At 43.3% G+C, this 16,303-nt stretch overlaps 1 protein-coding gene across 1 annotated transcript in view; it reads left to right on the top strand.

Annotated features, from left to right (window-relative positions):
* The window catches only part of EBF2 (EBF transcription factor 2), a 219,743-nt gene that overhangs the window by 161,676 nt on the left and 41,764 nt on the right, over nt 1-16,303 (top strand). Inside the window, 3 exon segments of the mRNA NM_001077939.1 lie at nt 10,832-10,949; nt 12,507-12,637; nt 13,567-13,693. Coding sequence (NP_001071407.1) covers nt 10,832-10,949; nt 12,507-12,637; nt 13,567-13,693 — 376 coding nt within the window.

The following is a 16,303-nucleotide window of genomic DNA, read 5'->3' as shown; positions in this document are numbered from 1 at the left end:
TTTCTTCTCCAGGGGATCTTCCCAACCCAGGGATCAAACCCAGGTCTCCCACACTACAGGCGGATTCTTTACCATCTGAGCCACCAGGGAAGCCCCTACCCCTACGTTATTCCCTTTTTAATAATACAAGAGGCCCACCAAAGCAATCATTTTCTTATATAGCTATACCAGTGAGAGAAAAGAGATACATATACAGGTCTTGCCATCCCTTGCTTCAAGAGATAAGAGGTCAAAAGTTGTGGATGGGGGCATACATTTCAGGTGAAAGAAAAGTCATGGGCTTCCCTGATGGCTCAGTGGTAAAGAATCTGCCTGCCAACTCAGGAGATGGGGGTTTGATCCCTCAGCCAGAAAGATCCCACATGCTGCGGAGCAACTAAGCCTGTGCACCACATCTGCTGAGCCTGTGCTCTGGAGCTTGGGAACCACAACTACTGAAGTCCACTTGCCCCAGAGCCCATACTCCCATACTCCACAACAAGAGAAGCCATGGCAGTGAGAAGTCCGAATAGCAAAACCCCGCTCACCACAAGCAGAGAAAAGCCTGCATAGCAACAAAGACCCAGCAAAGTAAAAAATAAATAAAGTTATTAAAAAAAAAAAAAAGGCAAGAAGTCATGTCTGGACCCAAATTGACTGAATTGATGTCTGTCTGGTTATGGGAATCTGTACACAACCCTGGGCCTGTTGGAAGGACCCTCATTGGAGGGTTCCTGGAGGAGCTGGGGAAGGGTTGGTGCTTTGTCAGGACATGCTGAGCAGGTCTGGTAGACCTCTGAGAAAGAGAGCAGGAATGCACGGTGGTCAGAAGACACTACAATCTTCTCTATCAGCATGGAGAATGGAAGTGAGGCGTGTGAGGGCGGACTGACATCATTGGAATCGCTGGATAATCTGGGAAGCCTAGAGCCTATGAGTGCAACATGCTGGATGCACCCACCACATAGAAACAATGGGGCAGTTCGCATGGATAGATGGCAGAGACCCTTAGTCTGCACAGCTGGGCAGCGGTCATTCGTCTATTTGACTGATCGACATGAGAGCAAAGGGCAGGGCTGCTCATGTCTTGGAACAGGGCCAGGCTCCATCCAACAAACCCGTATGATTTCCTAAACCCCAGTTCTTATATAAAACCTTTTCATGGCACCACCATCTATTTTCCTTAAGTAAAAAAATGGTGAATGTTTCTCTCACACCGTGGAAGAGGGAAACGAGAGTTTAAATTAACTCCAAATGCTAAAAATTTAATACAGCGCCAGCTGCCTGCAGGTTTCTTCAGTTCAAAATCTCTGAGAGCAGGAGCCACCCCAGCTGCTCTGTGATCTCACCCACCATGGGAAGGCTGCGGGGCTACTGAGCCACACTTTTCAAGCACGTAATGAAAACCACTTGACTTACGGCCTCTCTGATCAACAGGTGAGTCCATTATCTGGTGGGAGAACAAACCAGAGAGTCCAAGTTAAGAAAGAATAATTATCTATTAGGAGTCAGGGAAAAAAAAGAAAAACCACCACCACCTCTGAGGGTTCAGGGATCTTTTGCTCAGCCTAATGTTTTAAGCTTAGGGAAAGCTTGCTGTGGGTTACTTCAAGCTTTTGTCTGTGGGATGAATCTGTCCACCCCTCATCCCCTGCTTTTGATATCTCAAATGGGGACAGGAATTAGGGTTTAAGAATTTTGACCAGTTCACATAAGAAATGGGTTTTGAATTATTTGTGGGAGAAAATGGAGAGAAATAAAAGCAGGTTGTTGCCTCTATAACTCTTGGGAAATTCCATGTCAGACTTGAGCTGTGCGGTGCTTAGTTGCTCTGTCGTGTCTGACTCTACGACCCTATGGGCTGTAGCCTGCCAGGCTCCTCTGTCCATGGGATTTCGCAGGCAAGAATACTGGAGTGGGTTGCCATTTCCTCCTCTGGGGGATCTTCCCAACATTTTAAGAGACTCAAATCTGGGCACTAAAACCAACCCTTGAACATATTCCAGGACCATCAGATGCAGAACTTCCTGGAAAGGAAAGTTTTCTTAGTTTTGCAGTAAGAGTGCATAGATTCTTAAGCTTCTCATGGAGCCTACGTGTTCCTGGATTTTGATGGATACCAGGTGATTCACAAGGTCCCTGAGGACAGCATTTGGGGAAAAAGACTGGCCCAGCCAAATCAAGAACTGCATCGAATGTGTTAAGGCTCCTCTGTGGCTCTCAAAATGTTTGCCAGTAAAACACTGCCCTTAACCACAACCATCCCACTTGGTATACCTTTCCGATGGGAAAAGCAATGACCTCGATGGAATACAATGAGGTGAGGTGGATGTTGCAAGTATCAATATCTCTGGCCTTTGGGATGAAGGGAAATTTGGTTGTAAAGCAGGTTAACGACCTTTGGGCTTCCTGATGACCTAAAAGGCAGGTTGAGGACTTCCTTGGTGGTGTAGTGGATAAGAATCTATTGCCAAAGCAGGGACACGGGTTTGATCCCTGTTCTGGAAAGATCCCACATGCTGCAGAGCAACTAAGCCTGTGTGTTACCACTACTGAGTCTGCACATCCTAGAGCCCACGAGCCGCAACTATTGAGCCTTCGTGCTGCAACTTCTGAAGCCCACCTGCCAAGATCCTGTGCTTCACCAAGAGAAGCCCAAGCACCACAGCTAGAAAGTCGCCCCTGATTTCCACAACTAGAGAAAGCTCGAGTGCAGCAATGAAGACTCAGCACAGCCTAAAGTAAATAAATAAAGCAGTGTGTAGATGTCGAAAAAAAAAGAAATAAAAAATGTTTAAAAAGCTGCCACTTGATGTCTGTACATATTCAACTGGGTTTTTTTTTTTTTTTTTTACACGCAAGCTCTAAAAGGTGTCCATCCTAAGCCAAATTTGCCAAAATATGCCAGCAGAAATGTTCTTTGGCATATTGCCCCACTTAACGCCAATTAGAAATTTTTTTTGCCAGAATAATCTTTTCAGCAACCTTGAATGGCATAACAAGTTTTGCAACCCTTCAAGGCCCATCTCAGCTCTCATTTCCTTGATGAAAATGTTGGTTACTGCCCTCAGTGCTGGTTAATTTTCTTACCTTTGGACTCCTAGAGGATGCAGTGGCCACATAATTCAGTCCTCAATTATGTATTACCATATAGTAATACTTCCTGATTATGTGTAGTGTTTGCTCTTTTTTTTTTTTTTTTTTTTTAAATATTTATTTATTTGGCTAGGCTGAGTCTTAAGTGCAGCCTGTGGGATCTTTGTTTCCCAACCAAGGATCGAACCCAGGCTCCTTGCTTTGGGAACTTGGAGTCTCAGCCACTGGACCATGGGGAAGTCCCAGTGTGGCATTTGTTCTGCTTTATTGATTGCATGCTTCCCTGGTGGCCGAGATGGTAAAGAATCCACCTACAATGCAGGAGATCTGGGTTCAACCCCTGGGTCGGGAAGATCTCCTGGGAAGGGAATGGCTACCCACTCCAGTATTCTTGCCTGGAGAATTCCATGGAGAGTGGAGCCTGGCAGGCTCCATGGGGTCACAAAGAGCTGGACATGACTGAGCGACTGACTCACATGGATCAGTTGCATAGTAAGCACTGTGAGGCAGTGACAGTGTTCTGTAGGCCTGCATTGCATGTGGCACAGTGCCTGGAAGGTCACAAAATGCCTCTGACTCACTGAAACACAGAGCTGTCTGGTGACTTCAGAACGTATCTTCTCAGTACTTAGGTCATGAATGCCATGGCCCCCCTCCCTGGCTGTGAGCAACTCCAGAACGCCCCACATCTGTCTCAACAGCAATCAACTTGGCATTCTCTCGATTGCTACTTGATACTCAACTGAACAGAAAATGTAGCCTCGGGGAATATGAAACAACAGCAATTGCTAAGAATTCTGGGAATTCCTTTAAAAAAAAAGATGACAGAATCCATACTTACGGGGTATGTAGGTGTTTAAAGGTAATTTTGGAGACTCTGGAGTCTAGTAACAAAGAAGAATCCGGGCTTTAAATCTGGCTTGAAAATATGATGTGTGCCAAGAATAAAAGGTAGAGGGAAACAACTTGCAGTAGCCAATTTGTTTGTTCTTTGCCTGGGTTGAATTATGGAGGCTTAGACAAAATTGTTTCATCAGATTCCCCTGGTCGAATGTGAGAATTCGCCAGGGTATAAAAACATCAATGGAGTATTTCTTCTCACAGTGTGGACTCCCAAATCTGATCGCCCACCACAGCCAGAAGCCTGTCTTGATTTTCTCTGTCCCTTTAATGGTCTCTGTGTCTCTTTCCTCCTTCCACAGGTGGAAAATAAAATCCCACATAATAGTTATGCTTTGGGAAAGCTGAAATAACATATAGAGCAACTGAACAGTTATAAGGGAAAAGCACATCATGAATTTAATTCCATTTCCAGATGTAAAATGTCATAAAGAATTTTTTTCCATGCTTGGCAAAATAACAGGAATTTTTGAGGCCATTTTATTTAGCTTGGTGGGTGCATGTTTATAAGTAGGTATCAGAGCCTTCCACTTCGAGTGGGCTATCAATGCTACATACTGTAACTTTACTTAAACTACCATAGGCCCCCACCTTCAGCTAGAAGCTGCATGTTGTTATTATTGTTCGTTGCTAAGTCATGTCTGACTCTCTGAGACCCCATGAACTGTAGCCCACCAGGCTCCTCTGTCCATACCCTTGTTGAAATGGAGGGGAAATGTATCTGACTAATGGTAGAATCGGGTGTATTTTCAAAGCCAGAGCTCGGATCCATTCAGGGAGGTTTCCAGCCAACGTGATGATTCTCCAGCGACTTACAGAGATAGACACTGGGTTTCTCGTCTGTTTCAAAGAGCAGACCAGTTAATCATTCCACACATTTTTCATTTTGACTTCTCTTTTTCTTTTACCCTCTTGTGTGAGACTTAGGGTCTTTGTAGGAACACCTGGGTATGAGCTGAGAAAGCTTGGCTGGGAATAGGATTCAAGCTGATCTCTGACTCAACTCAATCATACAGTTACAGAGTTTTGAGAAGCATAGATTTTTTTTTTTTTTTTCAGTGTGATGTTCCAAAAATCCATAGACATTTCAGAGTGAGGTGTAAAAATAACTCTCTTTGTGACCCCATGGACTGCAGCCCGCCACTCTGTCCATGGGATTTTTTTCAGGCAGGAATACTGGAGTGGGTTGCCATTTCCTCCTCCAGGGGATCTTCCTTACCCAGGGATCAAACTGAGTCTTTTGAGTCTCCTGCATTGCCAGGCAGGTTCTGCACCGCCTGGGAGTGCCCAGAATAACCCAAGGGTGGGAGCAAATCAGGGTGGTAAAAATCCTGCTGTTACGTGATATCATTTCTGATACCAAAGGAACAGCTCCTCTATTGGAAAACTGGTTGTACAGGCAGATTAACAGATGGGCCCACCAAAAGGGTAACTCCCACCATGGCCTGTTTTAGGCAGGAAGGAGCTCTTTACAACTCAGCTCCTTTGCATAAATTATTAGAGTAGGGGTCACAGGACTGCTCTTGGGTGATGAGAAGAAAAATATAATGTGAGAAAGCCATCCATTTTCTTGAGAACTTTGAGTGGTCTGCTAACACAGTTATAGCTTTTGTTCTTACATTACCTTTTTTTTTTTTAAGGGGAGACACAAACGTTTTACTGATGTTTCCATTTCTGTATATTCAGCTAAAACTCCCATTTAATTGGATGATTCAAAATGGAATCTGTACTGTCACTGTGCCAGCTGCTCCAGTTGGTTCCTATTTATTGATCTGGTCTCACTAAAAATGAGAGATGGCGCTAAGCAGAAATGAGGAATGGCAAAATGTGGAAAGTTACTCTCGCTGTAAAAAAATGAAAGTGATTTCTGTTGATCCCTATTTCTCCTTCTCGGCACCTTGACTGAAAGCAACCGAGTCTTAAATGATATTTGTGTGAATGTTGCTATTTAGTCGCTAAGTCGTGTCTGACACTTTTGCAACCTCATGGACCGTAGGCCAACCGGCCCCTCTGTCCATGGGATTTCCCAGGCAAGAATACTGGAGTGAGTTGCCGTTTTCTTCTCCAGGGGATCTTCCCAATCCAGGGATTGAATCCAAGTCTCCTGCATTGGCAGGCAGGTTCTTTACCACCGAGCCACCCAGGAAACCCGTTTGCATGAACATCATTAGTTATTGTTTATGTGTTGAGTTGAAGCGTGCCAGTGGAGGACAGCCAGCACCTACAATGCTTAGTTTTCAGATCTGCAGGCCTTCCTACTGGAGCTTTGAGTTGAAATACAGATACACTGACTCTGAGAAACAAATGAAAGCTGTCACTGGTGTCAACAGCAAAAGCCGGAGGTCCATCCCATACAAATTATGGACATCTGTATTCCTAATTGTCATCCTTTTGGACCGTGCCAGTGAAACAGCAATGCCAAGAGAGTCTGAGAGCTTTAGAAAAACCAGGTATAAGGTTTAGGTGATAGGAGACATTGATGAGACCGAGAAGACCTTTTGGAAGGAATTCTATCCATGTGTTTGTTAAAATACTCGGGATTTTCTAGTTTCAGGTACCTCCTAATGGCACGCTTTGTCAATACTCCACTTGCTACTTCTAAGACAGATCAGTTTATGATCTTAGAAGAACAAGTGGTATGGATGATTCTAGGATCAGAAGATCGTTGGCAAAGATGCCTACAAATAGTTAACAAGGTAATGGTAAAAAATGTTGACCTTGATTTGTTTGGCTAAGATGTAAAGATTTTTGAAGGTCAAAGGTGTCCTTGTGTAGTGTTTTGGAGTCTAACTGTGTCTGACCCTCTAACATTAAGCTGCTGTGGCCTGCAGTTTTGAAGAGTGAAGCAAACCAGGGGGAAAGGGAGAAGGGGGAGAGAACAGGAAATGGAGTGAGGTGTTTCAGGAAGTTGTCAGGGGTTGACTGATTGATTCCAGATGGGAAAGGTCAGCCTTCATGACCCAGGAAATACTCACTGGGGGAAAGAAGTTGGCTTGTGGAAGGGGAAGGCCTGGGAGGGAGACGATGCTGGAATGCACAGTCCACTTCCTTCAGTCTTCAAACATTCAGAAACTTTAACTTCTCTGAATAGAATAATATCGGTGTTGTCATCGTTCATCAGAAAACAGTGAAGGAAGTTAAATTGGAAGCTTTGAGTGTACCAAATGTATCTTTGCCTCCCTCATGTATTTCGTTCTTTCAGAAGGAGAAGGAATGCATGGAAAAGTCAGTATTTGTGTGTGTCTCCACGTACAAGAACAACAACCATTCCTTAAAAGAAAAAAAAAGAACAACAACCAAATATGTCTGGTTTCACATGATGGAGTTTGTGTATCAAATCCTTTACATTTTGCAAATTCAGTTAAATTGGCAGCCCTTCCTAGATACCTCACTGTCTTAAGATATTTAGAATATTAAAAACGGGGACTCGCCTCATATCGATATATATACAGCCACACGCACATACATTTGGACATAATTTAAAATCTTGTAATAAATTTTGCAGACACTGAAATAATTCAGGTTAATTCCCTTGCTGTCAGGAGAGGCCAGCGCTAGCCAGCAAGAGATTAAAATTTATTTCCATTGTTAATAGAAAATAATGAAGTGCATCTGAACCATCAGGGTATGTCATTCGGGAAATGTTCTCTTTGGAACTGAGTCTCACTCCACCCAAATGGACAATGATGAAATCAGCTGGCTCAAAAAAGCCCCATATTTTGTGGCAGGAATGCACAAGGAGCATGAACGTACAGTATAACAAGGAGCCTGTGGAATGAATTAAAGCGGTCTTGGGGAGAATGCTCTTCATGTCCACATAATCCTCACCTGGGCGGGCGTTCCCCTCCTTGTGCCCAGCACAGCTCATTAGCAGTGAAAGCCTGAAGTTCCCTCTGTTTTTTTTTTCTCCCCCAACAGATGAGAGCAATGTCCATTCACACACACAATTTATAAAATTGATCCGATTCCTCATTTTTCCCCTCCATCTTCTCCTATTATTTTCAGAGGGTAAACAGAGACAGAGGTGGTTGCTTTCAGCCTTCATGCTCATCTTAACTCTGGGAACCAGGAGACCCTCGGCTCCTCCCTCCCTTTGACTGCGACGCCACCCTCTGCTCTGCTGAAAGGCCCTGTAAGAGTATGTGCCTTATGTCCTGGCAGAAAGTGATGCAGGTCTCTGCCTTATGGTGGCCACTGCATGATAGGAACTTTCTGGAAGGCCTTTCCCCAGACTCTTAATATGTTAACAAGGACACAATTGAAAACAGATTTGGAGGTAGACGGCTGCATCCCTGAATTGTGAGCAATTACACTGATAGTAATTTTCTGAATGACTATGGAGGCTCCTTTAAGTTCTGATTTCACAGTGAGCAGGGCCATGAAACAGGTAGTGAATTCACTAGTGGAGAAGCTAAGTGTGGGAGACACACTCGTCGACTAGGAACACATTGTTCTGTGGTCTTACAGTCTCCAAGGCCTGATGTAATGATACCCGATATATAGCAGACAGTGACCACTGCGTCTAAGTTAATAAATGCAGCCCACTGTGTCCATGTAAAAACTTCTGAATGCCACTGTCATGCTCGTGGCACCAGGCTAGGTGACATACTTTGTGGGCTCATAGTTTTAAGGGTTCTTCCAAATCCTTATTATATTACAATATATATAAAAAATTTTTACTTCATTGTACATCAGAAACTAACACAGTATTGTAAGCAACTATACCTCAATTGAAAAAAAAAAAGATGCCATCTGAAATCCTATTTGAGGTTAAAAAAAAATCAGGAGAGTATTGCTTGGAAAAGTGTATTGGGTAGGACGGACTGAAAGGAGGCCCAAATAACTTTCTGGGGAGACAGAAATGTTTTATATTGTGATATGGTGTGGATTACCTGGGTATATCCATTTATCAAAATTGTACAGTAATTGCATGTAAATTTCACTTAAAAAAAGACTCATTATGTTTATTTTGTTCGTTTCAAATAATTCATGGTAAAGAGATGTGACATGCCATTGAGTGAATCTTGTTTTGTATTAATATAAAATATTACCTCTTAAGAGGTAAGGCAAGGTCCAGGTTTGTCCCCTCTCTATTTAATAAGTAAGGAAGTGTGTGCTAAGTTGCTTCAGTCGTGTCCAACTCTTTGTGACCATGTGAACTGTAGCCCACCAGGCTCCTCTGTCCATGGGATTCTCCAGGCAAGAATATTGGAGTGGGTTGCCAAGCCCTTCTCCAGGGGATCTTCCCGACCCAGGGGTTGAACCTGGGTCTCCTGCGTCTCCTGCATTGCAGGCAAACTCTTCAAAGGTGGGCAAAAAATTCCAAGTAGAGTATCAGCGAGTTTAATTTGGGAGTGGACATATCTATTTAATCTCTTTCCTCAGGTATATATATATATATATATATATACTTGAGTATGTATATAAGAAGTTCCTTTCTCAAACACAAAGAATTGCCACATGTAACTAACAAGTGACTCACCTTCCTGGGTCAGTAAGTAGGTGGTGGATATGCCCAAGTCCATGCATTTCTGCTGTGTTTTCCCACTGCTCCAGCCTTGACTGATCACCACCTCTTTGAATTTCCCTTGCACCCTGATCTGCAGCACACACAGAGAACTCAGACCGACCTCATTCTATGTGCTGCTTGTTTTACTTGTTCGTCATGCTCCTCCAGCATGAAAGTAAGCTCTGAGGGTAGGGACCATGCCTTGTGGGGGTTAATTCCCCCTCCTGGAACCTTCTCTTGCCCCAGAGCTTAGACTATTGGAGAGGCTCCATGAGTAAAGTTCTGTGTCCTGTTGACTGGTCAAACAAGGCTGGAGTAAGGCCACAAGGATAGGAACTCCTCCATGAATGTTTCACATGTATTTTCTCATTTTATTCTTCTTTTATCTCATTCAGCCCTCAAGATAGGCAATGTTGTATATGTTTTACAGACTGGGAAGTGGAGATCCAAAAAGGTTAAATAATCCATCTATATAGTCCATGGAATTCTCCAGGCCAGGATACTAGAGTGGGTTGCCATGCCCTTCTCCAGGGGATCTTCCCAACCCAGGGATTGAACCCAGGTCTCACACATTGCAGACAGATTCTTTACTGTCTGAGCCACCAGGGAAGCCCAAGTAATCCATCAGAGGTTCTCAATTGGAAGGAGCAGGCATGGGATTTGGATTCAGTTCTCTTTGACTGCAAATCCACACCCTTCCACTATGCCACACCCATCTCTTCCCTTTCATCTGGTTAGATACTAAATGTCCTACATTTTCAACACTGAATTCTGCAACTTTACTTTCTCACCCAAAGTCTGAGCATCTTAGTTGCTGCTGTCTGGTATGGGAGAAACCAGATATAGCTCATCAGGCAGTACATGCATGATGAGTACTGCCCAGCACTACTTGAGCACATGTCAGATGTTCAAGAACCCACTACTGAGAGATGACCTCCCAGCTGGTGTTTCCATCTTAGCTTCCCAATCAGACACAATCAGCTCCTTGTTGTGACTGCAGCCCAAGGGTCACCTGGGAATGATGGTCCAAGTCCTTTGATTGGGATGAAGTTTCTAGAAGCTATGGGCAGATTGCCAACTTCCCCACTTCCTCCCCTGGGCATAGTTTGAGCACAAATAGGTGACAACACATGGGTGAAGGGTGGCCTCTTTTTCCATAATGCTTTGCCATTGTTACAGGAGGAGGAGAACCCATTCAGATGCCAAGAGCAGGGCTTGTCCCTAAATTCTGGTCCATCTCTCATTAGCCACATGGAAGCCTGACGAAACAGTTTTGTGACTTTTATGACTTACTGAGAAATTAACTCAACCCCTTCCCCCCCCATCCTTTTTCCTTGAAATCTGCAGGTCGTATTGTCAACAACAGTGAATGTGGATGGACATGTGCTGGCTGTTTCTGACAACATGTTTGTTCACAACAATTCGAAGCATGGACGGAGAGCCAGAAGGCTGGACCCATCGGAAGGTAGGGCTGTGCTTTCCGGAGGGACTGAGCCTGGCAGACAAATGACGCTCTTCACAAAGTTTTCCTGGTTTGAATGTGAAATTGATGTCTCTGAGTAGGAGTGGAGAATGTCCGCAAGACTGAGTGGATTTTAAAATTTAAAATGAAGCTGTAAACATTGACTTCTTCCTGCTCTGTTATGACCCCCACACATCTCCCAGCCAGTATTCAGGCCCTTGCCACTCTCTGGCTCTCTCATTCAGTTCTGTCAGTTTTTCTTTCTCTCTCTCTCTTTATTTTTTTGCTAGATGGGCATTTCAGGCAAATGTAGTGCTATGACATCTTAGTTAAACAGGAACATTACCATGCCAGACATGTATGAATAAGTGTCAGATGTGCGCTTAAACAGATTGTGGGCAAAACAAAACAATGTGCAGAATGAAACTGACACTAATTGATTTTTGTTTGCTTGGACAAGAAAAAATCATGGTCTGCTCTGGGTAATTTTTCCAAGTGCATTAAAGTCATTAGGAATACCGGTAACAGTTAAACTTCAAGTTGTCCGAAAAATTAAAGTATATCAAGGAAGATAACTGACAAACCTAAGCAAATCCCATCCAAGTTCTTTTTTGTGTACGCTCCCCAACTCATTGGTGTAAGAAGCTCTTGTAATACAGAATGAATGGCTAAGTGAGGCTCCTATTTTTGTGTATTGTCTTGGTGTATACTGCCCACCAGCCCCCACCCCAACTCAGCCCTTAAAATGTGTCTTGTATCATTTCAAATAGGAATTAATGAACTGAAAGAAAATGATTGAATCAGTAAAGAATTTGGAGTGGTGTTAATTCTCCCGCAGCGGGCACTGAAAGGGGAGAAGAAAATCCCAGGGTTCAGAACTAGGAACCCATCCAGTTTCTTTTGACTGATTGGATGTGATTGACTGGCTGTTCAAAGGGGGCTCATGTTTTTGGAGTCCTGCCAAAGTTCTCCTCCACCTCTGACCCTGTCAGCTCTGGAAATGGAGTGATGGATTGACTTTAGTTATGGCCTGAAAACCATATTGGGTTCCTGTTGGGATGTAAAGTCCAGAGGCCTCGAACATATGGAAGAAGGGAGGGAAAATCCTTCCTACAAAGTTAGGAAAGTGATTAGAAATTGTCTCTTGATAGCGCCAGAGAAAAAAAAGAGTCTTCAACTATGGTAGATTTTACTTTTTCCTTCTTTCTCTAGCACATTAACAGACCTTGTAAATCTTAACATCTTGAGGCAGAGGAGGTGGGGAGAGAAAAGGGATTTACACATTTCCAGTGTGATCAACTTATAAAATATGGGGAAAAACAACAGAGTTTTAAAAACACCCTTTGCACAATTAGCTAAGTGTTTTCATATATAGTGGTCAACTCATTAGGCTTTAATGACCTGGTGAAAACCAACAACCAATTAAGGAATGAGGGCAAGTCAGCAAAGCTCAACTTGAACTTCTTAGATAACCAAGAGCTTTCAAGAGCAGTCAGTCCCCGAACTCCAAACTTCAACCACCAAAAGACAGACTTGACTTTTTCTTTCCTATCTTTTTAGCAACTCCATGCATCAAAGCCATTAGCCCAAGTGAAGGCTGGACCACTGGAGGAGCCATGGTCATCATTATTGGGGACAACTTCTTTGATGGCCTCCAAGTGGTGTTTGGGACCATGCTTGTATGGAGTGAGGTAGGCAAAGGCAACTCACTTCCCTGATTTCCTTTGTTTTGATTTGGGGAAATTAGTAATTCTGCAATGTCAGCAACATGAACACACACACACACACACACACACACACACACACACACACTACTGAGTACCTATTATAAGTGGGGTACTGGGATTAAAAGACATGTAAGCCACAATTTCCTGCAGGCATGGATCCCTTAAAAAGAAATATTCACTGTAATAAGTATTGTTTATAATTGTGAAAAATTAGAAATTGGCTAGACATTGGGTACTAGGAGAATGGTTAAATAAAGTATCATCATTTACTTTAAAATTATATTTGAAAGATTTCTAATTACACAGGAAAAGGGAACATGCTTACAATATAATGCTAAATGAAAAAAATCAGGACAACAGTATCTATGGATGTAAAATGTGATTATATAACACATCCTTAGATAAGTACTGGAAATGTGCCAAAGATGAATAATGGCTATCTCTGGGTTATGCAATGGTAACATTTTTTTATTTTTCTCTAGTTTCCAATTTTTCTACTGTGATGAGAAAAAAACAAGACAAGTTACAAAAAGATATATAACAGTGCTAAGTTGGATATGGAAATTGCCAAATCCATCTGTGAGGTCATGGCAGTGTAGGAATTGGGGGAGGGAATGACTACACGGATGGGGGTTAGGTGGACACAGGAGGTTGGGGGCGGGTACTTGAGCTGGGCTAATAGGAAGGGAAGGATAGACAGGTTGGATTGAAAGGTAATTCCAGGGTAGGAGGCAGAAGCACTTGAGACACAGGCACAGGGTGTTCATGGCACAAGGGGTGCCGTGAGTGCACCAGGTTGCCCTGGGAGACAGCAGTGCACGAGGCTTCTGTGTTCAGTATATCCGTGGTAATGTATACTAAATACTTTATTTCCCTGCCTATTCATTCCTCAGCTAATAACTCCTCATGCCATCAGAGTGCAGACTCCTCCTCGGCACATCCCTGGGGTTGTAGAAGTGACATTGTCTTACAAATCCAAACAGTTCTGCAAAGGAGCTCCAGGGAGGTTCATTTACACAGGTGGGTAAGAAAATTATTCCAAGGGAGAGTGGTTCCTGGTTCACTTTTGCTCTGGTTCCCAGCCTATCCACTTTATAATCATTCTAAGGTTTATAGGTCTTTCTACTGGAGTGGCAAGAGTGGGCTGGGTCATAGGCATTGAAAGGGGATGTGTTGATCTAATGCTGTGTTTTATGTAAGCAGTTTCTGCACAGTCTGGGAAATGGTCATGGCAGCTCATTTCAGGATTCCATCCTTATGAATTTAACTCAGCTGGAACCATGCTAGAATAGACTTTTGTCCAAACAAATCAGATAAAATATTTGACAGAGTTGCTGGCTATAACGAAATTTTCTTGAAAAGGATTCAGGAAAGTTGCCTAATGATGCTGCAGAGGGATTCAAATTATATTAAAACTTTATGAAAGTAGAAATGATCTAATTGGTTCAATATTTATTGAACGCCTACATTGTATCTACTACTTTTTTCCAGGTGGAAGGTACAATAACATAGAAGACATGGTCCCTATTTGGAAATTTAGAAACTATTGGAGAAGGCAACAGAGCAGCTGGCGAATTAAGAGTGTTCAAATTGTATAGTATTTCCAAAGAATGGAATATGAATTTCACAAAAAGGGAGTTTACTATGAACTAGAGTAGAGGGATGGGGTTCAAGGAGGAGATGATACTGAAGACCATTTTTAAGGATGGGAGGATTTGGATAGGCAAAGAGAAAAAGGAAGCGTATTCCTCCTATGGGAGTCTTAAGTGCAAAGATGCAGAGGATGAGGTGAGTTGATGTCTGGAGGAAAGAAAAAGCTGGTTCAACAGCTGTGGGGATCCATGAGATGGAACTTAGACTAGAACTTAGCTAGGCAGAGCAGGAAAGGAAACCTGAGTTAGTTGGGGAACAGCTGAAGGCAGGGAGACCCGCTAGAATATTGTTGTTTAGTCCCTAAGTCGTGTCTGACTCTTTTGCGACCCCATCGACTGTAGCCCGTCAGGCTCCTCTGTCTATGGATTCTCCAGGCAAAGAATACTGGAGTGGGTTGCCATTTCCTCCTCCAGGGGATCTTCCTGACCCTGGAATTCAACCTGCTTTTTGTGCATTGGCAGACAGATTCTTTACCACTGAGCCACCAGGGAAGTCAGAATATTGTTACTCTGAACAAAAAAATAAGAGGTATAGGGAAAGAAGTATAGAAATCATCAAGAAAATATACCTGACCTGTTATAAATTTCTAATAATATTATTTTATAGTGTTTTCTTCCTCATTTGGACTTAGCCTCCTATTATTATTTAAGTGTAAATTGTTTGATTAGCAATCAATTAGGAGTAGAAGGAAAAGGATGATTTTAGGTATATGTTTAACATTTTGTTATTGAGTTTTCTCTCCTGAGATAGGCATGTCTTGGTTGGGTTACTTGCAATAAAATATTTATAAAATATTTACTATTCTAGCTCCCAAAGGGATACAGCTTTTTCAGTCATTCAAATGGACATTAACTACATGCCTACCGTGGGCTAGCACAGTTCTAGGCTCTGGGATATAAAAGTGGGAAAGATAAAGCCCTCCATCTAAATAAACCTTGCCTACTATAGACAGAGACAGTCAACATAGAACATACATGATATAATTTCAGACAATGATAAGGAAGGGATAGAGAATGAGGGAGGGTCTCTCTGAGAAAGGAACATTGAGCAGAGACGTGTTTTGAAGGGAAGTGAAGTCTCTCAGTTGTGTCTAACTCTTTGCGACCCCATGGACTGTAGCCTGCCAGACACCTCCTGGGATTTTTCAGGCAAGAATACTGGAATGGGTTGCCATTTCCTTCCCCAGGGGATCTTCCCGACCCAGGGATCGAACCCAGGTCTCCTGCATTGCAGGCAGACTCTTTTACCATTTGAGCCATCAGGGAATCCCAAGATACGTGTCGCAGGTGTGGAAATCTGTCCCCACCCCCCTTATCTCTTTGACCTCCTCTCCTGTCCATTCACATTTCCTCTGTCCCTAGGCCTCCTCAGGGCTGTGTTTTCTGTGTGGTTCACCATTGTTAGCTAGAATAGCACCTGGCAGTCAATCGGTTGGGGGCAAATGTCCTAGACAGAGAAAAGATGACAGTCTGAGAGGCAGGGATAAGCCTGGCATCATTGGGGAAGAGCAAGAATGCCAGTGGGGCTGGAGTGGAATCAATGGGAGATGAGGTGGGAAAGGCAGGTAGGACAAGGGGTTTGCATGGGAAAACTCTGAGGATGCCAAACAAGGGAGTAGTCAGCATTCAGATGGGATTTAAAGCCACTGGGCTGGATGAGAGGCCGTGGAAAGGAGTATAGCTACAAGATGGAAGAGGTCTAAAGATGGCAGGTGCATCAGAAGCGCTAAGTGTAGGGCTCAGGAAAACAAGGAGGAGCCTGTGAAGGACACAGAAATGGAGTGGTCAGTGGGTAGGATGAAACAGGAGCTTGGACTGTCCCTGGAGTCAGGTGAGGAATGGGTTTCATTTCACACATAGAGTTTTGTTTTCTCAAATGCACCCACTGTAATATGGATGACAGGTCTGCCCTGTAAGGTGATAGGCAGGATGAATAAAAACTGCATTGCAATTAATCCTCAATTCTCTTCCGAAGTAA

This window comes from Bos taurus, chromosome 8 (genome assembly GCF_002263795.3).
Source record: "Bos taurus isolate L1 Dominette 01449 registration number 42190680 breed Hereford chromosome 8, ARS-UCD2.0, whole genome shotgun sequence".
NCBI classification, from domain to species: domain Eukaryota; kingdom Metazoa; phylum Chordata; class Mammalia; order Artiodactyla; family Bovidae; genus Bos; species Bos taurus.
Note: the sequence above shows the minus strand (reverse complement) of the source record. Positions and strands in the feature narration are given on the sequence as shown.